General features: G+C 37.4%; 2 protein-coding genes across 9 annotated transcripts in view; one reads left to right on the plus strand and one right to left on the minus strand.

Moving 5' to 3' along the window:
- Nucleotides 1-96: 96 nt before the first annotated feature.
- On the plus strand, nt 97-2,187 carry LOC128877219 (protein phosphatase 1 regulatory subunit 42-like). Its single transcript, XM_054124350.1, has 6 exons — nt 97-237; nt 315-620; nt 680-914; nt 978-1,100; nt 1,194-1,331; nt 1,405-2,187. Exons 1-6 carry the CDS (start codon nt 97-99, stop codon nt 1,533-1,535), a joined length of 1,074 nt encoding a protein of 357 aa, XP_053980325.1. The 3' UTR covers nt 1,536-2,187.
- LOC128877214 (uncharacterized) overlaps nt 1,586-21,688 on the minus strand; it is a 22,803-nt gene continuing 2,700 nt past the window's right edge. For 2 of the 8 annotated variants that reach the window (XM_054124334.1, XM_054124335.1), the window contains exons 2-15: nt 14,565-14,726; nt 14,322-14,469; nt 13,929-14,223; nt 13,512-13,850; nt 13,250-13,422; nt 12,949-13,088; nt 12,276-12,362; nt 11,447-11,680; nt 7,524-11,087; nt 6,991-7,098; nt 6,746-6,856; nt 6,157-6,261; nt 5,367-5,576; nt 1,589-5,287 (exon numbers count right to left, since the gene is read on the minus strand). In XM_054124334.1, the coding sequence (XP_053980309.1) occupies nt 5,108-5,287; nt 5,367-5,576; nt 6,157-6,261; nt 6,746-6,856; nt 6,991-7,098; nt 7,524-11,087; nt 11,447-11,680; nt 12,276-12,362; nt 12,949-13,088; nt 13,250-13,422; nt 13,512-13,850; nt 13,929-14,223; nt 14,322-14,469; nt 14,565-14,717 (5,847 nt within the window). In that variant the 5' untranslated portion in view covers nt 14,718-14,726 and the 3' untranslated portion in view covers nt 1,589-5,107. Of the gene's footprint in view, nt 5,288-5,366; nt 5,577-6,156; nt 6,262-6,745; nt 6,857-6,990; nt 7,099-7,523; nt 11,088-11,446; nt 11,681-12,275; nt 12,363-12,948; nt 13,107-13,249; nt 13,423-13,511; nt 13,851-13,928; nt 14,224-14,321; nt 14,470-14,564; nt 14,732-18,395; nt 18,507-21,688 lie in introns of those variants that run through there. The other 6 variants (XM_054124331.1, XM_054124332.1, XM_054124336.1 and 3 more) reach the window with 5 other exon arrangements.

A 21,688-nucleotide genomic window follows, 5' to 3' on the forward strand; every position in this document is an offset into this window, starting at 1 on the left:
AAGGCGCGTCATTCTAATAAGTAATGTTTGATCAATTACGAACACATAGTGCAACTTCTCACGTATAAATTTGTTGATTAGTAAAATTACGGAATCATGGTAAGACTAACTACTGAATACATTGAAAGAAAATGTTCTCAAGCACAGTTAAACAAATCTCTCAGCAAAAAAATAAGCAAAGATGAATTATATGGTTTGACTCACTTACGTATGAACAATATGTTTATCAACAGCATTGTAAGTTTTTCTTATAGGAAGATAGGATAATTTAAAATAATTCTGAATAATATTGGTAAATAATTATTCGATTATAGGGTAATTTTGCTGTTTATAGAAATCTCAAAGTAATATATTTACAAAATAACAATATATCTACAATAGAAAATTTACAATTTGCAACGAACTTGACTCACCTCTACCTGCAATACAACATAATAAGCAAAATAGAAAATTTAGATTCTCTCGAGAAACTTCAGACACTATACTTGGGGTACAATAATATAGTTGTAGTAGAGGGTCTTGAAAGTTTAAAGGAATTAACTACTCTAGACATTAAAAATCAAATGTTAAATATTGGAGAATGTCTATGTTTCGATCCACGAAGTGTACACACTTTATCCGTAAGTATTTCAAAGAATTTAGGGTCATTTTTTACGCTCATCCATTGCACTACTTTCAGACTTGTTTGAAAATACTCAATATCTCTGGTAATAAAATGAGATCCTTAAAGGAAATCAAGGATCTGAACAACTTAGAAGTTTTAGATGCTAGAAACAACTATTTTGACGATATCGACGATCTAACTGAAAGTATAAGCGCCTTGATTTCTCTAACAGACTTATATTTGCAGGGCAATCCTGTAACTGAATATTATAGATACAAAGAAAATCTTATCGCGAATAATGATACTATAAGTATGTTCATACTCAGATTTGTACTTGCATCTGCATTTGATTCTAAAAAGTATTAATTTACAGAGAATTTCAATGGGAAGATGGTAACAGATATATGTCGTTCCTTTATGAAACGATTTAAAATGGAAAAACATCTTCACCGTACAAAGAAATCTTCGAGGACCACGTTAAACGAAGATATTACGAGTATGAAAAATAAAAAAAATTCAAATACTTTATATAAAAAGATATTTACATTGCAGGTCTGATAGATTTTAAATCAACCTTTGTTCTTTCTAGATTCCTTGAAATTACCACCTGCTTTTCAAAAATCAATATCTAGAGCATTATTTCAACAACCTGCACCACAACTATCTATTACAATTTCATCAAGCATTAGTGAAATGCAACCACAAATATTTCCGTCATGGAAAACAGGTATGTTGAAATAAAAAACCATTCGTTTTGTCAAACGTTACTAATGATGAATCGATTGTTACAACTACTTTAGCATCAGGAACAAAAACTGTAAGACACGGCCATATCACACCAAGACCATTCTGGAGTAATATAATTAAAACAAAGCAATCTCATGTGCGACCATTGATGAAGAATAAAGCTATTAAATTACCACAAATATAAATCACTTGCAAACAGAAAATAGAACAACTTCTTGTGTAACATTTAATACATTCCTCATTATTCACCTTCACAACGTTACAACAATAAATTCGAAAAATAACAAACTACACGTGTAACATTGCACAATATAAATTGTGTACAATATTGGATACTATACATATATGCATGCAAGAAAACAGATTCTTTTAATTAGATGTGTGTTCTTATTTATTAATATTCTTTTTTAGAAAATTATTTATAATTCATTATATATTTTTCATTGATGTTTAATTTTTTTTTTATAATATGCGCACTCTATTAAATAATTACCATTTAAATTATTCATTATTATGCTGGAAAGTCGTGTACAAGATAAAAATAAAATCTATAATAAAATTGCGCTGAAATACATATATGGCAGACTATGTAAAAAGCTGACAGCAAACTAGATACAATAATATTTTATACAACTTTCTAGCATTTAAGGCAATGTTTATATCATATAAATGTGCATATAACGTAATGTTCTTTATATCTAATTGTGAAATAAAGTACATCAAAGTTCATGCGTGTAAAACAATAATTCAATTTAAATATAACAAAACGTGCATAGTTAAATAGTTAATGCAGATATCCTTACGCGCGAAATACCATTACATTATAATTATGACATTATAAAAGTATAGTATTAAGTATATAATATTATAATTATTATGTTATCACTAAATAAACAACAGAAGTATTAAAGTACAAAATACTAGTAACTACGGTTGTACACTGCTTGAAGATACATATACGTGTAACTTTTAAAGCTTGACTTCGTATGCTCGGTAAAGCATATAAAGCACACGAATCTGACACGTAGCGAAAACAAATTTAGTTTAGGTCATGAATCGAGCATAACCGCGTAGCAATTTCTTCAAGCAGAGCTGGTATAAAATTATGACAATTATATTTTTATGAAAAATTAAATAAATAAGTTTTAAATGACACAGGTATTTATAGTACATACTTGTTAGTCACTATAAGCATGGAATGTTAGGTACAATAAAAACAAATATATAAACTATAATATTACATGGTATAAAAGGTACAAGTAGAAAATCAATTTCTTCTTTATCGTAACTTTACTGCCTTCTGTCATATCGAATCATTAAAAACGATTTATGAAATCTGTGTATATGAACTGCTCATAAATAATGTTCAGGAATAAAAAGAACTAATACAATGGTTGAGCATGACTTAAATTATGTGCTAAGGCTACGAAATAAAATGAGATTACTGAATCGTTATATTTTATAACATTCGAATATTAGCTGCCAGCGTATAACAAATCTAACTTACAAGACAAAATGCAAATTGCACGTAGACGCTTAACGATTATCCTTTGTTCTACATACCACATACCACATACCCTATGATAATTCTATACGACAAGAAGGAATTATTTACTCTCGAAAAAAAAAAAATAATGAACGTAAACAGCTAAAATCTAACTTTTTTCCAAAACTAATAGATACATGAACATTTAATCCAGTTAAGTTTATGTAAAAAGTAGAAAAGTAAAAAAGGTTAGTTTATAATTAACACGTGAAAATATTATTTAGCATTACAGAATAAATGCTTTGTGCAAATGCAAGCGTAATATACATGTAATAGTTGTTTGAACAACATTTTGAAGAACAAAGGTATAAACAAGCCTCGTACAGTGTAATATGCGTATCTTAATGCTGTTTCACAATTTCCGCACGTATAATATACATATTATTCATACATAAGTATGTGAAGCTGCGGTATGCTTTAATATTTATATATAGCATTATTTCTTCAAAGAAATGTGATTTGAATCTTAATAATTTTATTGTAGATTCAGGTTATCAGCCTTTTCTCCTTCTTAGCATAATTTCTCACGTTTTATAAAATAATTAAATAAACTATTGAACAAACAAAATCTTATATATGAAATTGTAGTCTTAAAACCACAAAAGTTACAGCTAAATTTAGACATATACGCTGACCAATGCATCATAGCTCTTGGTATGAAGTTAGATACATATAATTTATTATCTTACAAAGTTGGGCAAAATCCTCGATTACGATTATTTGCAGTTTTCCAACATTGTCCAACATTTTCCAAAGAAGGAAACGACACAAACAATGGCGCCAAACTTCATGTAACCTTAATTTAAGGGTTTTGCCACAAACTCTGTTATCTTACCCATATTTATTACTAATAATTCTTATCATTCTTGAAGTGTATAATTTAACAAAATCTACATAGTTTCCGAATACACATTTTAAATTATTAAATAAAAATTGTATACAATAGCAATGTCCGCAACATATATTTTTCTTTCTATTTTACATTGCTGGGTACTAATATTTTAGGTTATTGGAAACTTTGTAGATTTTTTTCTATTTTCGTCAGACAGGTATAGATATTTATATTATTATTTAAATATATTAATATTTTATATTTAGAGGACTTTGACTTTGTCACGTAAAAATTCGTTTTCAAGAAAAAAAGTATGTCACAAATAAGTAATGAGACTATACAGAAAAGTATTGCGGAGAAGCTACGCTTAAATCGCATGAAAGCGATGGAAAAAGTATTTTTTTGTATGCCTGTCACTTATGTACTATACATATTTCGCTATTACTTTCCATGTATTCGTCTTTGAGTAAATCCTTTGTATCAACAGACTCATGAAATTACACTAAACGTGTAATCGTTATACGTGCTTGTCGTACTGTGTATTTTTATTTATATGTATAATAAATGTATAATCCGTTTAGATATTAATAATATACTTAAATATCTTTAATTTCTCAAAACATTTTTCAACTGTAATATTGTTTAGAATTATATTCGTTCTTAACTATATTAGGCTCACGGAAAAAGTTTTAAAAATAGAAATTTTAACTATAACGGAAAGCAAGTCCGCGAAAACGTAAAAAAATAAAATAAAAATGAAGCTTATTAATACTTTAGCGTATGTATGTAATGTCCGAACAAATTTTTATACGAGTGACATACTACATTCGTCACACGCAACATCGCATGAATATCATGATTTTATTTACTATGAAACAGTAATGTAAGTTTATGGGGCACTCTGTCTTATCTTTATAATTATTATCAGATAATTTTTTGTTTACATGAGTACATGGGTATGTATACACAATATGTATACACATGCGTACGCCTCTGTATATGTAAACAATAGATACTCTGAATATGAACACTAGTTTACGATACTAGGTACCTCGATTTTTTTCGAAAGAAACACGGTTCATGTTTCTTCCTGTAGTAACTTGATTTTTAATCAAGTTCAAGCTCGTGTTATTGGGAAACATTTGCTATAAGAAATCATGTTTTTCAATTCTTAGAGAAAAGATATTAATTTTGACGTACTCGATTACAATATAATACTTAAATTGTTAATGGCAATATTCGGTCCGATTGTTTCCCATGCATTATTTAAATACACGTCAATGTACGATAATTTAATTTTCTAGTTTTTAGAGCTACCAACATTATATCTTTTAGATAAAGAGTGCCCTTTGTTTCTTACAAAAATGTTTTAAATCGGTTACTGCGCCGTTTGCTGTTGAATTTCTATTTTTTCTACAGTCATATCGGGATTCATTGCAGTGGCTTCTTGAATCGCTTCTGCCAAAGCTCGATCGTGATCAATTGGATCACCATCTGATTGTATCGTTATTTTTTGTTCTACTCGAGTTTCTACAACTCCATCTCGTTCAGTTTTGTACTAAAATGACGATAATATAAGGTTTAGTATCGTAAAAAAATGTAAAATGTCAGTATAAAATGCAAGTATAAAATCTTACCGTTATTGTTTCAACAGTACGAGTTTTACTGGATATTGTTTGAGAACTAACTATTTCTCCGGTTGCACTGTACAAACCATCTTCACTTTCTACAGCTACTTTCCTAGTTTCAGTTGCTACTAATGGAACTGTCGTAGTTGTTGTTACGTTATTCTCCGGCTCTCCTTTGTAAACATGTGTTTCAGTCGCCACAACACCAGCCGGATCACCCTGAACAAAATGCAAAGAATCGCATTTCTTTTACAAGCAAAGTGAAAATTAAAGAATATTTTACATTAATACCACAGAGTTATGTATATGTTAAATAGATGATATACTGTAAAACAAAGTCTTATTAAAGTATTAAATCCATTATGTTAATTGTACGAACTACTGATTCTACCTTAAAACCAGTGCTTTTGAGGTAATGAAAACATTATATTTTTCATGTTGCAATTGTAAATGTTACTTTTTATATTCCCATGAGTGTTAAACAATGAATACCAATATAAAGCGAGTAATTATGTATGCTAGCATTAAGTAATGTATCTTAGATTGTATATGTATGTATTTTGTATAGAGCAAATTAGCATTAATAGCATCCTTTTAACAATTATCATTCACCTTGAAAATGCTTTCAACATTTTATATTGTGCAATAAAAATACACAGAAAAACATATACCTCGATGAAGATCCACTCACGGACTGATTCTCAAAATAATATTTTAATTTATACTTATATCGGTAAAGATTTTTTGTGAAGGCCCTCGATAATTGTCAGATATGATTATTCCGCCCCTAAAGATTTACCTGATAATATTGATTGTAGAAAGCCTGTTGATCATCTTCAAGGTCAATTGGAGTACCTGAATCATCACTGCTTGAACTGGATGTACTGAGCCTTCGTGAGAACAGCTACACCATGCAATGTGTTAGCCAAGCCGGTAAAAATTAATTACAAAAATAAATAAAAAAAAAAAAGTAAATGGAAAATAGCATGGATTAAACTTTATAAATTAACCAATATTATGTACGTATCGAGTACTACCGTTTCCTCTGTCTATATTAATTGTATGATTCTGTTATATGTATACTGAATGCGTGTATAATTTTGATTTATTTATACATACGATATATATTACAAATGAAATAAAATTGTATGATCTAAATGTATAGAAATCATAAGCGTATCATGATGTTATGGAAATATTCGCAACATTAAGGTATTTAAATGTATGTGCAATGATTATATTACTAGCAAGTAAACAGTGGTATATTTTAATGATTTAATGTTAGAATCAATCGAGTATATGACATATGATAATTTACAAAAATGATTACATGCTTCATCCATTAGGGGTGAGCTGTGTATGTTTTTAAACTGTAAATGTACTATTACCTGTTCACCAGAAAGTACATGACTTGTTGTTCGAACTTCTTGAGTTACTACTCTCTGCTCCTGTCTTGTTGCACTGGTCGCAGTTGTATGTGCTACAGTCTTTTCTTCTACCTAATGTAAAAAAAAAAAAAATGATACAAAAATAATTCTAGCTCTCGATATTCAATATTAAAAGAAAATAAGAACGTATCGTAACATGTTGGAACTTTATTAATACACCGATAATTTATGACAACAGTACAAACCTGACTAGTTTTTTGATTCTTTTCGAGGTCTTCATGCATTGTAGCAGTACGCGTGGTAACAGCAGTCGCTGTCATATACGGGGCTCTACCGTCATCTGGTGCCTCTGCCTAAATACAACTACAAGGTGACTAATGTCTTATAATAAAGGAGCAACGTTTGTGTCATATAAAACTAGAACAAAATACGTGAGTATTATAACGAGTTGAATTGTTTGTTCTTTTTTGCACACTGGTTTCAAGATGATTATGAACATTTTATTTATATAATGAATTCGCAATTTATATCAATAACACAAATATTTACTGCATGCAATACACAAATATTCAACCACTAGAAATCATATTGCAATATCTACAATGCATGTCATAAAACTATTAAATACATTACAATCAATATTACTCAAATGTCTCTATAATTTCAAAAATACCATAAAACAGTAGATTTAAGTATGTTTAGATTTAATGAAAGTATTATATATATATATTTTTTTTTATGTATATAATATTCTATATAACTATAAAAATCGTGTCACCTTGTTAATTTGTGTGGAAACCGTTACTTGGCCTGTTCCTCCAGGTGTAAGATCCTCAATTTTTTCTTCGATATTTTGAGTCACTCCTTCCTGGTCCTTCACCACCGATTGCTTAGTTGTTGTTTTCACTATTGTTGGAGCAGTGCTTGAAGCTACGGTTTTCTTTGTTTTTGAAGAGGCAGGCTTTGTCGTGTCTTGTATATCCTTCAGAATAGAATCGCTGTCTAAAGGTTGTCCAGTGCTAGCGAAAATCATGCCATCCTTCACAAACGCTCCATCTTCCCCAAAGATTTCTTGATTCATTAGTTTACCAAACATGTCATGAAGTTTGCCATCTTTAACGTAGCTTCCATCGTTCGCGTATGGTGCTTGTCTCACCGGTTTTCCATCTTTATCGCAAAGTAAACCTTTACGAACCGAAGTGATGGTAATTACGGTATAATATTTATCAAGAGGTATGCCTGTGGGTGTACAAATTACACCATCTTTGACAATGTTGCCTTCCGTATCGAAATTTCCTTGTTTTAAAATTTTACCAGTTTTATCCACCACAACCCCCTGTATTACTTTCACACCTTCAGGGCCAAACGCTTCTTGCGTAAGCAGCTGTCCATTCGTATCATAAATTTTTCCGTTTCTAATGTAACCAGTTTCTGGTGGTAGCGTACCTTGAGACATCGGTTTCCCGTTACTTCCGTAAATGAGACCATCTTTAATAAACCTTCCGTCGTTTCCATAAGAAGCCTGATTTAAAGGTTGACCTGTGTGATCGTAGATTCTTCCATCTTTAATAACGCTACCGTTCGTATCGAAATCTCCAGATTTTAATGGTTTACCATTACTGCCATATACTAAACCATAACGAACAAGCGTAACAGTAACTATTGTTTGTTTTCGATTTAGTAATTTTCCATTTGGTTCATGTATTAAACCATTTTTTATGTAACTTCCGTCATTTCCAAACGTTCCATGACTAAGCGGCTTTTTATCTTTGCCGTAAATATAACCATTAACAATGTATCCTCCATCGATACCAAATGAACTGTGATTCAAAGGTTGTTTGTCTTTTCCATATATCCTTCCTTCGTCGATGTAAGTGCCAGTAGGTAGAGCAGCACCAGCATTTAACAACTGACCACCCCATCCATATATAAGACCATCTCTGATGTAACTTCCATCAGGTTTAAATGCCCCTTGCTTCAGAGGACATTGGTTCTTATCATAAATTACACCATCTCGAATATAACATCCATCTGGAACAAGGGACGCTAAATTCTTAGGATTTCCTTGGTTGTCAACAACTTTTCCATCTCTTATAGCTAAATTGTCTGGTCCTTTGTCATCTTGAATTAACGGTTTTCCATCTCTACCGATGATCAATCCATTCTTAATAATATTACCGTCAGGTCCAAAAACACCCTCTGAAATTATTCTGCCATCCTTTCCACAAATAATACCACCAGCAACGTATGAACCATCAGATCCAAAGATATCCTTAGTTAAAGGCGTGCCAGTGTAATCGAAGATTACTCCATTTGCAACGGAACTATCTTCCGGAAGAGCCGAACAAAGATTTAAAGGTTTACCATCCATGCCATACACAAGACCATCTTTAATGTAACTTCCATCTGGTTTGAAAAATGAGAACTTCAAAGTCTTTCCATCTTTAGTATACAATCTACCATCCTTGATAGCCGCACCTTCAGGTATTAATGAATCTTGATTAAGAGGTTTACCACTTTTCGAATGAATAATACCTTTCTTAATATAGCTTCCATTCGAGCCAAAAGATTCTTGTTTAACTGGTTTACCATCTTTTCCTATTATACATCCATTTTTAATCAAAAGACCGTCTGGCCCAAGAAAGGCATTTGATAGTGTTACCCCATTTGCATCATGAATTACACCATCTTTAATTATGATATCATCAGGTTTGAAAAGATTTTGCGATAACGGTTTGCCATCGTTACCGTATACGATGCCTTCTTTAACAAAGCTTCCATCGGCTATTAAAGGAATCTGACTTAGAGGTCTACCATCTTTGCTATATATAATACCATCTTTGATAAAACTTCCATCAAGTTTATAAAATGCATGTTTAACAGGTTTCCCATCTTTACCAACGATTTTTCCATCTTTTAAATAAGCACCGCAAGGAAGTAAAGATCCTTGACTCAAAAATTTTCCATCCTTTGAATAAATTATACCGTCTTTTATGACAGATCCATCCGAACTGAAGGATTCATGTTTTACCGGTTTACCATCTTTGGAATAAATTTTTCCGTCCTTTATATGATGACCTTCGTGACCCAAAGTACCATCGTCAAGGGCATTTCCTGATCGTCCATAAATTAAACCATCGTAAACGTATGTTTGATCAGGTATAATTGCAATTTGATTCAAAGGTTTTCCACTTTTATCAACCACTATTCCGGTAACGATATAATTTCCATTTATACCGTACGAACCTTGTGTAAGCGGTTTAGAACCCGAAGTGAATATAAAACCATCTTTTATGTACGTTCCATCGGAACCCAACTGACTGTATTGTACCGGTTTTCCATTTTTCATCACAATTTTGCCTTCTTTGACTAACGAGTGCTCTGGTCCCAATAAATGTTGGTCAACTATTTGTCCATTACAACCATATATAATACCATCTTTAATCAAATTTCTCTCAACGCCTAGAGATGTTTGATTGACGGGTTTCCCATCTTTAGTTGTAATTACACCATTGTTGATATAAATTCCATGGGGACCGAAGTCAGCTTTTTTAATTGGATTTCCATCTTTCGTGCAAACTTTTCCATTTATTACTTTACTAGCTTCTGGGCCAAGATGATGTTGATCCAAAGGTTTTCCATCTTTGGTATAAATAACACCTCCAATAACCTTTGAACCATCGGGAAGCGGTAAAATATGGTATTCAGGAATGGTATCTGTAACCGGTAATTGACTTGCGGTAGGTTGATAATCAGCACCTTCTTGTTGTTGTTCAGCAGCAATAAGAGCTGCCGATGCATTTTTATCGATATCTGGTTGACACGCAGCTTTTTGCTGTTCTTTTAATCCTGCAGATTCTACATAATTGAGGCCTGGAGTCTTTAATCCTGCAGTGGGCTTATTAGTATCTGCTTCTTTGGTTTTCCTTTTTTCTGCTGATTCTGCTACTTTCTTATCCTCACCTGGGGCATAATTAAAAGCTAAGCCAGTAGCTTTGCGACTCGCAGCAGTCGGCGACTGTTGATTTTGAATGCCGGGCGATGCTGGTCTATCTTCGTATGAAAATCCATGCGGTGTAAAAGGTTTCTTTGTTGGAGATGTTTCTGTTTCTTCGTAATCGTAGGGTTTTGTATAGCTGGGAGGTTGTGGAGATTCTGGAGTCGTTCTCGCCTTTTCGATATTTGACGTTTCGGTTAAAGGTTTCACTTGTTTTTCAAACGTAGAAAGATTTGATTCCGTATCGCTTTTCTCCAGTGATTCTTCGAGTTCTTTGTTCTTTTTCTGCTTCTTCTGCTTTGCATCCTTTTCCTTTTTGCCAAATAGGAAGCCACCGACAGGACTCTTTCGTAATAAACAAAAACATGCAATACCAGAAACATGCCATATATCTAAATATCTTTTCTCATAAATGCCTGACAAAAAGAAACTAACAAAGCTAATAAAGACTACATATTAACGCATAGCTATCGTTTCTTTTACAAAAATAAAGTAATAGCCATGCAGATCTGCATTTTGGGATTATGTATGTGTATGTATATGTACTTGTAATATATATATTTTTCACATTAATATTTTCGGTTCTGATGCATAAAACATTTTGTTGTAAGAACGACCATGATGAACTAAACTCTTTTTTTACTAACTATAATATAATATGCTTTATAGCGTATAGCAGGTTTGTTGGAGAAGAATGTACTTACCTTTATTTTCTCTTTTTTATCTTTATCACGTTTCTCTGGCGTTTCCTTATCTTTCTTTTTTAGTTCTTTTTTAGTGGGCGACTTCGTGTCGTTGTTGTCGAGGATAGCACTTTCATTTATCAGATCAGAGTTGTTGAGATCATTATGATTTTCCTTTTCATTTTCGTTTTGCTTATCCTTTTTCTTCTTAGATAGACCACCGGGCGGTAGGACTGCGATTCCTCCGACCGGTTTCTATAAGTAAATTTATAATCACACATCGCTTCATGCAATAAGCACGAGAAAGGTCTATCGCTAAGCTACTATTAATCTACATGTTTTTCGCATTCTCTTAACATATGTTTCATGCTTGACAACTAAGTACGGTCTGCGCTCTCAAAAAATCCAGTAGTCGTTGATCTGTTAGATGAGCATACTTTCCTGTAGAGTTTAGTTTGAGTAACAATGTGAAATTTTTCTTCCGATAACTGCATGTAACACGATGTTGCTCGCGATGAATTGTTATTTACATGCAAATATAAGCATTACGGCGCAATTAAATTTAAACGTTTCATTCTATGAAAAATTATCAACACAACTTACGAAAGTATTTGCGCAATTTTCTGCATCATAATTTTCATGCTTACGTGACGTTACCGTACGAACAAAATTTCGGGTAACTCGAAAGTTCAGCTTTGAGGCGATGGCCGTATAATTCTTGCAGAAAATAAATATAAAAAATAGCAACATGCATTGAAAAAAGGAAAACACCAAATGGTCACGTACACGAATAAAAATGAAAATATGTTGGTTAATGCATGACCCGTGTGTCTCGGGTGAAATTTTATACCTTTTTGCCACGATCTGCATCATATTCTCCTTCCAGGCTACTGGTACTGCTAGCTGATGTTGTTCCAGCACTTGTTTTGCGTGTGAGCTACCGGTGTTAGTTAGGTGTCAGTTAGTTTTTTATGATCGAAGCGCTAGGACGTAGATATTGAATCGAAGTTTGCGAAGATTAATCGTGTTGTAAAATTGTCTCGATAATTGTTGAATGAGTACAATAAAATATCTAATACATACAACCATGTCTAACACATGGTAGGCGATAAATTATTAACATGCCACGTCTACGAATATTATCCGTTTAATCTGAAAAAGTGCATGGTGATCGAGTCGTACTTTTATCAAATGTCGTATCTCTATCCTTTTCTATACTTTCGGTGATCCAATTGGTGTTCTACAATTTCTCTATATAATATAATATAATATAATATAAAAATGTTATCGCATCGTAGCAATGAGATTTAATCGAATTAGTTATAATTTCCGTGGAATCGGTTCTTAAAAACACGTTTTTGTTTGAAAGCGTAGACCGCAGATAAAATAAAAAATAATATGTCTCGATATGAACCTTCACGAAACAGTTTTTCAATTTGCATGACGATTTCATGCATCTTCTACCAGCTATCGCTATGTCGAATATGTGTGAGAAACCCGATGTAAGTATATCCACTTTTTACCTTTTCCTTTTGCTTTTTAATTGGGCTAGGCCGTTGATCTATGTGCTCCATATCGGGAATCATTTCAGGCTCATAACTCATCGTATGCCTCTTGCTTGGTTCTGAACCATAACTTTCAACCTGTTTAGGCCCACCTAACGCTGTGTAAGGCAGTCACACTATATCAAAAACCTAATGTAATCTAATAACTTTTTAATAAAACCATCGAAACGGGGTTCCAAGTCCGTTATAAATATATAATGATATTTTTATATCTACGCATACGTAAACTAAAGTTTAGGAATGATAAAAGTGGTTTTACCATCCATACTGCGAGACGTAGGACGACGACCACTCAAAGATCTCTCGAATTGCGGAGGCTGCCTGTCGATAGGAGTCTTCTTCGTCTCGTAATGTGTTCTCCCCGAGTATCGGAAGCGAGAACCCAGATGTGGTATCAATCCTACTTTCTTAACAGGCTCTGGACTCATGAGCCTAAAATCGTATTTAGTAACGTCACTCGTATTCATAATCTGCTCGTATCGTCGTTACAAACGAATCTCTAAGCGACTAGTTTATTTCACCTGAAGAAAGTGTGATGTTCCACGCAAACTTTCCATAATTTCTTTGCCGCTCTGTGGTTCGCCAGTTTGAAACCAATCGTGGACTCGAATTGCTCGAACTCGCCCGGTCTAATTTTTATGTAAAAATTGTGCCTCTTGTAGGAGATTTTTAAGATCTTTGGCCAAGCGAATCTATTGATTCGTAATCGATCCCTGTAAACGAGGAGGCCCGACGAGCATACACCTAGCATTATGTCGACACCTTCGGAATCTTTAGCGGGATGGAGATCGACTCCATACATCGCCAACTTTTTCGCGTTTTCGAGATAGTGTAGCTCCGCCTCGGCGGGTGTTTGACCCCTAAAAATTCCCAAACCTAACATTACCATCTTTTACTTATAAATCATACCGTACTATACGCCTATAGACGAAACTAACTTATGCGTCTTGTGCAGGTCCATCACTTTCTCAACCAGCTCCGACGTCTGATTCGGAGCAAATTTGAAATCCTTCAAATATGTACGGCCGTGCTCGTCCGGGTCATAATCTCCAACTTCCGATTGTACTAAATACGAACCTAAAAGAGCGTGAGTCACGAAAGAACACGGCAATCGTCCTGTGATAATATCGTTTCTTATCTGAAGGCACAACTGATATCGCGTTATGTCTTCTTGTAATTGAGCCGGATCTGGGGGGTAGAACTTCACCTCGAAATTGAATTTCCATGGTTCGTCTGTATTCCAACAAAAACAAAAGTGACATCGCCGTCGGATTTACAAATGTTAACAAATCTACGAATACGAATAGTAACGTGAAAGCGAAGATACGCACTTTTTACAAATTTCGTAATCCTTTTGTCGAGATCTAACCAGTTTCGTGGATCGTGTCTGTCCTCGTAGATAAGGCCAAAGTAGTCCTTCTCAAGCAGATTCATGCTTTGACAAATCATGTCGAGCAGTTCTTGGCCTTTCGCCTTCCTCTGTTATCAAACACGAAACGAAAGTTAATGATATTTTTATATCTGCGAACATAGCGGCGCTTAATAGAAACGAAGAGAAACGTTTGGCGACTCACGTCGATGTGGAAGTCTTTGACGGTTCCATCGAGCAAGGTGATCTTCGCGATAGCCGTCTTTCCTTTGCTCACTGGACTTTTCGTGGGAGAATTTGTTCCATTTTCCGCAGTCACTTCCGGTGGACCACCGACGGACTTTTGTTCCTCCGGCATATTTCAACCCTGTGCTGAGAAAATCGTACGATTTCAATGATAAATCACTGGATAGGGTCGACGTATAATACGATACAACGATTTAAATGCAATTAAATGGTATTTATCGGATCTAAAAGTGAATTTATCTTTTGCGTCGGATTGATGATCCGGTCGGGTGCAAGATCGAGAAAAGATCGCATGGCAGTTTCTCTAGACTAAACGGTACCGTGTACAGAAACGATCGATATTTGCGATGGCTCGTGGTGTTACACGTACCCTCTGTAAAAACGCTCCGAGACTTCCAACGCGTTAACGATACAAAAATTCGGAAAAAGAACCAACTATCCGAAACGTGACCATCGACTGCGCAGATCTGACAATGACGACACACTGAAATAATTCGTGTCGAACGATTGTCTCCGCTGGCAGAGATCTGAATCTTTATAGCATGGTAGATTTACAGCCCGAGAGCATGTGACAAAACTCGATGTTCACTATCGATTTCGTAAGCGTGGAAAAGGAACTCGATCGAAGATTACCAACGACTGGATTCTTCGCCGCGATAACGCTCTTTCGCAACGATCCATACATTTTTAACTTAAACGTAATATCGAGGTTCCACCTTCGTAGCCGCCATAGTCGTCAGACTTGAAAAATGAAGTCCGAAGTGAAAGGCCGACGTTTTAGCACCAGGGGATTGTGTATCTTGCAGGGTAGGGCAATGTAAATAAACGTTTTGTATCCGTCCGATCTTTTTTATTTCGTAAAATAAATTTAGCTACGTCTGACGTTACCGCGAGTTCTCTTGCAACGGACGAGACCTTGCCGCGTGTTCGTATATCGGAAAAGATGATCGCGCACGGAGCAGTAAAGCGATAGAGAAAACAGTAAGACGAGTGATTTCGTAAGACTTTGGTGGACAGGTCGCAGTTACGTGCGCGGCGCGATAGAAGCGCGCGTGTGGATTTACCGCAGGTCGTTGTCCCTTCTTCAAGATAGAACGAACGTGTTCACATCGAGCCGCGATGTCTCGATACAGAGTCAATGAAACGTCGATATTTATTACCGCGGCGCGCTTAAAATACCGCGCGCAGGTATTATTGGACGACAAATTTACTACGCGAGTGTAGCGTCTAAGTTCACGATCGATCGCACGTGCCAAGTGGGATTGGTAGCGTTTCACGAGGTCGCGTACAACGATACAAACTTCTACGACATTCGTCAACTATAAGCAACGTTGGATTAACATTTCATAAACCTCTAGGCTACGGGTACCGCGACACATCCGGTACACAACATTTTTTGTTCGCGCAAGACAGCTTCGATGCTAGAAAGTATCGTCTACAATTTTTGATTAAACGAGAACTACGCTTCTTTGAATTTGTTGAAATTCAGGCTAAAGTACGGAACAACAGAAGAAATTAATAGGTTAATTTGCGATAACTTAAATTACAACTGGAACAATGTCCAAATTGCTTGAAAGTGAAAAGAAACTTCTTCTTAGTATTAGCTTCTCCTTGAAAGTTTCTTTCGCGAGTTGCACTCAATTATTTGATGTGGTCGTGTTTATATAAATAGACAATCTAAATTCATAGATATTCATGTTGTAACAGTAATGGAGCAAAATGAATCGTGCACAATTCAGTAATGTAACATAACGGAACAAAAGTACAGAACAAAAGTACCGTTTCCTATGTTAAATTTCAAAAGAAACTGTTCGCGACCCTGACCGACACGCTCCGACAGACTCCACTATTCGAATCGACTCCACGAGGTAGCGCGGACGCAGCCTTATGCAACGACACCCAGGCAAATAGCAATTCAACCTCAATTGCACGGAATCAGAGCCGTACATCGGGATGATGCTGTTCAAACGCTATTAATGCCTCCGTGCACGGAGCACGACCGACCGTCGCGTCGCGGCTGGAAAAAATCCGGCTGTGGCGATTCCAACAAAGATTCTTTTTGTAATAGACCAGAGGCTGCGCGTGAGTCACGCCGTGCAGACACAAAGAGAGAAACGTGTATCGGTTGAAACGGAAATCACGGTTTAGCGTTCAATTCCGAGCAAATATCTCGTTACGCAGGCCACGCAACCGATACCGACAAAAGAGTAATTACATAAATTTGCTCGTCAGCCGTGTCGCGTAACATTCTTTGCACGCGGTTGAAAACAAAACACTCGGACGAGATCGAAACGAAACGAAACTCGTGATTCGTATCCGAGTAGCGCAGAAGTCGCGTTGGAATTCGCTGGAATTCGTAAAACGTTCGCGCCTTCGCAAGTTCGACAAGCGCGATGTCGTCATCGCTAGAAGCAGACGTCCTTTACCGTGCTCTTTGGCTAGCACGATGAAGTAATGCACCGATTAGCACGCGCGATGACGAGGGTGACCGATATTATATTTGTCGATGCATCGAACCGAGTTACTTCTCGAGAAGCTGGCTCGAAAACAGGAGTATCGACATTCCGCAACCGGAGCGTTCGATTCGAGATCGCGAAACACCGGACATTAGTATATTAGGAACGTAACAACACCGAAACTCTGCCGATAATCGATGCATACACATGGTTCGACTAAAAAAAAGATACTCGAATCGAACACCAAAGTGTTAAGTAATATGAAATGAAAAGAAATCTCAAAGTACGTGTACTGTAGTACGCGGTGTATATATCAATGTCGGAGTTAGGTGGAGGAAACGCGAGGATATCCGTTTCGCCATCGGGTCGGTTTAAAGTTTTAAAAGCTCATTGAATGGACCGACCCGGTCCGAAAGAATCTGCTTTTTCCGTCGCTGGAAGGAGGGATCCTTTCAAAGACGCGTGGGTCTCGTTTGGCCGTGTGTCAAAGGGCTGATTGTAAACGAGAGTCGCGTGATCCACGGCACACGCCCACGCGACCGTGTACGTACACGCCTCGCGAGAGATCTCTCTCATCCTCCGTACGTATTAAAGAGCCGTCGACTTTAATGAAAGAATTCATACCTCTCGAGACGCGGCGCGGAACCATCCTTCGAGGCCGTCGATCGGTGGACGTAAAAACGAAAGATCAAAGAGCGAAGAAATAAAAATTCCGACGCGACGCGACGCTTCGCCTTCGAAAATTATTCGAATTACAAATTGGCCGATCGGTACGAGACGATGCCAAGTGCACGGAGGCGTGATATTCGAGCGAAAAAAATTCCTGGGTGGTACGAACTGCGAGAACACGGATAGCGATCGGCTCGAAGATCTCGGGTCGCCGTTATTGGCTCGTATTTTCCAGTTAACGGAACCCTCGGGTATCTCAATCTGGAGTATCGGCGCGACATCGTGTAAGTACGTATACACGGGCGTGTGTGTGCGTACGCTCGCGCAGTTAAAGGATCGACGAAATCCTTATTCGGGAACCTGTCCGTCCGTGGAGGGGAAGGGTCAGAGACGCGGAAGATGTCGTTAGAGAACGAACCAGATTTGGAAAATTAATTACGTCTACCGTGGAACCATTACATTTTAAACGATCGTCGCGTCTCAAATGTTACGGTAGCTCGACTTTAGAGAACGAACCAGATTTGGAAAATTAATTACGTCTACCGTGGAACCATTACATTTTAAACGATCGTCGCGTCTCGAATGTTACGGTAGCTCGACTTTAAATGGAAAGAGACGGAACAATAGCAACGCGCGAACAATCCTCGCGTGCAATATTGTCTTACGAGATCGATGAAAATCTAGCCAGCCCTTCCGGAGATACAGCACGCACGACCGCCTTGGGGAATGTTTGATCGATCGACGTACCCCCGTCGTCGCGGCCGGATACGCGCGAGCTGACAATTTTCCAGCCGTCGGGTACCAACAAACGTCCGCTGAAATACGATTGAACGACTTGGCCGCGTTCGCGTGGGTATATAACAGCTTCTGTGAAGCGTGCTTTAACTGCAGCCGCGCGATGCCTGATAGGACCGGAAAAAGAGGCCTCCTCCTCTTCCTCCGCCTCCTTCGCCCCCTGTCTTCCACCGAACCCCCTTTTTCAGAAGAATCGTGATTCGCGATGCATCGCGGAAACGTGTCTCCGCGGTGCACTTTGCTTATTACTTCGACGATTACTCTTCGGACTTTCCGTTCCCATTTAGGTAACTTGTTCAAGTTTAATTCAATTTGAGATTAACAAATCGTCCGCAGATTAAATTAACTCGTTTCGTTACCGAAACAAATAAGATAATGTATTTTAATTCGCAGCAGCGGGAAACGTATTTAAAACAGATAGAAAAACGTATGACTCGAAGGTTAGAGAGACGTCGCGGTAAAACGCGACGAGCTCAACAAATCGGAATCCTTTCATCAAACGGAGCGATCTTCGCATCCACGTGGATACTAGAAACTGCATTCGAGTGTATAGCCAACAGTCGGGACACTTTTTATCGCCCTCGTACAGGTCCGTCGCGTCTACTACCGATCGGGAGTTGGAGGGCTGTTGCCGTATTTTTCCTTTTGTCGTTCAACCCTTTTCTTTCATCATTCGCGCAGCGGCAGTATTCATCGGTAGGTCTTCCTCTGTGTCGCGAAATTCAATGGCGGTGGAATTGCAGGGAAGGGAAGATAAGAGCGTACCGGGGTTGCCATACGAAGGAAACGCGGGGGGGCGAGGATTCTTTGGCGCGTGAAATTAAAGGGCTCGCAGCAGTAAAAACGTCGTGTTTAAATCTTCGTCAACCGGGATCTCACCGACCGATTATTTATTTTTTCGTTCGCGACGGCTGCTTCATTTCCCTGATTGCGCGCGAATTTATCGTTTCGACGCCGACGCGACGCACGACAGCGATGATAACTCCAAGTACAAATAGCGAATCTAGCCAACGATTCCGTGTTCCGACAAAATTATCTAATCGCTTTATTTTTAACAACGGCAAGTCGAAATATATAGTCGTATACTTGCGATCTTTGTTTTAAAAGTTCCTTCCATTTCGTTAGTAAGTAATACGTACACAATATTTTACGTTTAATGTTACATTACTAAATCGCGTACGATTCATTTTGCTCCATTACTGTTATACGATATTAACGTCTAATAAATTAGGTTGTCTATTTTTATAAACACTACCACGCAAAATAATTGAGTGCAAGTCTCGGAAGAAACTTTTGGGACAACCTAATATTTTCTATTTTTTTTAGTACTTCAGATCGTGAGTCGAATGCTGGGACTAATTAGCGGATCCGTTCGTTAACGAATCGAGAATCAGAGAACGGTTCGCGTTTTAATTAAACACCGTGCAAGTTCCCTGCGTATTTTTACACGAGGATTCGTTCGAGAGTACCGGGGGGTTGTTACGCACGTGTAGATTAAAAGCTCGAGAGCTCGTCAAGAACGAAAACGTACAATCGACGTCGATCGTGTCACGCGCCGGTCTGCGTGTCTCGCGGCAAGCTTATAATTTATAACAATTTGAAGGACGAGGCGGGCATCGATGCAATTAAACGCTGAAACATGTAACTCGTAGTACGTTTTGATAAAGTAAAAAAAATTCGTTAGGAAAAGAGTCGAGAAACACAGATTTCCTTCGAACTCGGATTCGTCAAATAAAAATAAAGTTTCGCAATGATTTTGCACAATAACAATAGCAACCTTTTACGGCCACTTTTTCCCTAGCGTAAACCGAGATAATTGCCCGTGTCCCGAGGCAACGCAACAGTGCTATACAGACTGTACCAAAATTGATGTTCCAAATTTTATCGCTTCGCGGCAAATGTCCGAAACAACACTCGAATATCATCTTTGACAACGATCGCTACGTTAGTTTAATTGCTCGGATTTACTATCGCGTAGATCCGGACATGACATACGCAGACAGAGTTTGGACCACCGATTTAAACACGCTCTGTACGCAACGAGACCCTCGTGCTATTGCGCTCTGCTTTTTCATGGCTAAATCGTTTTGTTCCCGTTGCACGCTCGCTCGTCGGATTTAGTGTTTCGCCAAAGAAACGTGTCACGTCCCTGATTCCCTGCTCTTTCTTCGCTTCCGGTGGAAAAGAAAGTACCCGGTTCCCGTGGAAACGCGACTTGCGAAAATCAAATAAAATCAAGACGGAAACGTGGAAATCTCTGTACAATGTAAAATACATCCCGGTGCCGATGCGACTTAAAGCGAAGTATGTAAACGAAGAAAGAAATAATTGCACGGTCAAGGGATTTTAAACTCACGGTCCGAGGATTCGCCGCGGTGAAAACACGCTTGTTGTCGATTAGGTACGCCAAGCGGCCGTGACGGAAATAGAAAAAGCGAAGAAAAAGTAAAAGAAATCACGCATCGCGCCGATTGCATGCACGATTTGATCGAGCACAAGCGCGATGTTTGCGTTACGATCCGCGGACACGGAAAAAGTATCAACTGGTAACATGAAACTGTACCGAGCGGTCCGAACGATCTGAAAAAGGTTAAACAGAGGTTAGGGTTGAAAGAGACGCAAGGAACAAGAAATGTCTATTCGAGGAATTAGGAATGTACGTTACGAAAGTCGGATCCAAGTTCATTCCGTATTGCGACTATGAAACCACACGACGAGCGTAGCCACGCCTTATTCGCGTTCAGCTTTCAAGATATTGCATGTGGTACACGCACACTGCTGCATTATCGATACTTCCGGTGGTTGGTTTACGCGAGACAGGTATACGTAAACAGCTGTCCGCACAATAAAGTTTCACGTGAATTAAGCGCGTATCCGAGGGATACGCTTACTACGCTAACAGGTGTTAACGCCTCCCGGTTGCAAGCCAAACAACAGTGTTTTTATTTATCCAGGATAATACAGGGTGTCCCAGAAATGTTGCAACACCTTGAAAGAGGTGGTTTGGGAGGTGATTTGAAACAACTTTTTCCTTAGCGAAAATGTTGTCCGAGGCTTCGTTAAGGAGATATTAATAGAAAACCCCGACCAATCAGAGCGCGAGTATGCCGGTTGAACGTAGGCTACGCGCTAGGCGGCCGCGCTCATTCGCTACCACGGCCGC

Source organism: Hylaeus volcanicus, chromosome 5, assembly GCF_026283585.1.
Source record: "Hylaeus volcanicus isolate JK05 chromosome 5, UHH_iyHylVolc1.0_haploid, whole genome shotgun sequence".
Taxonomy (NCBI): domain Eukaryota; kingdom Metazoa; phylum Arthropoda; class Insecta; order Hymenoptera; family Colletidae; genus Hylaeus; species Hylaeus volcanicus.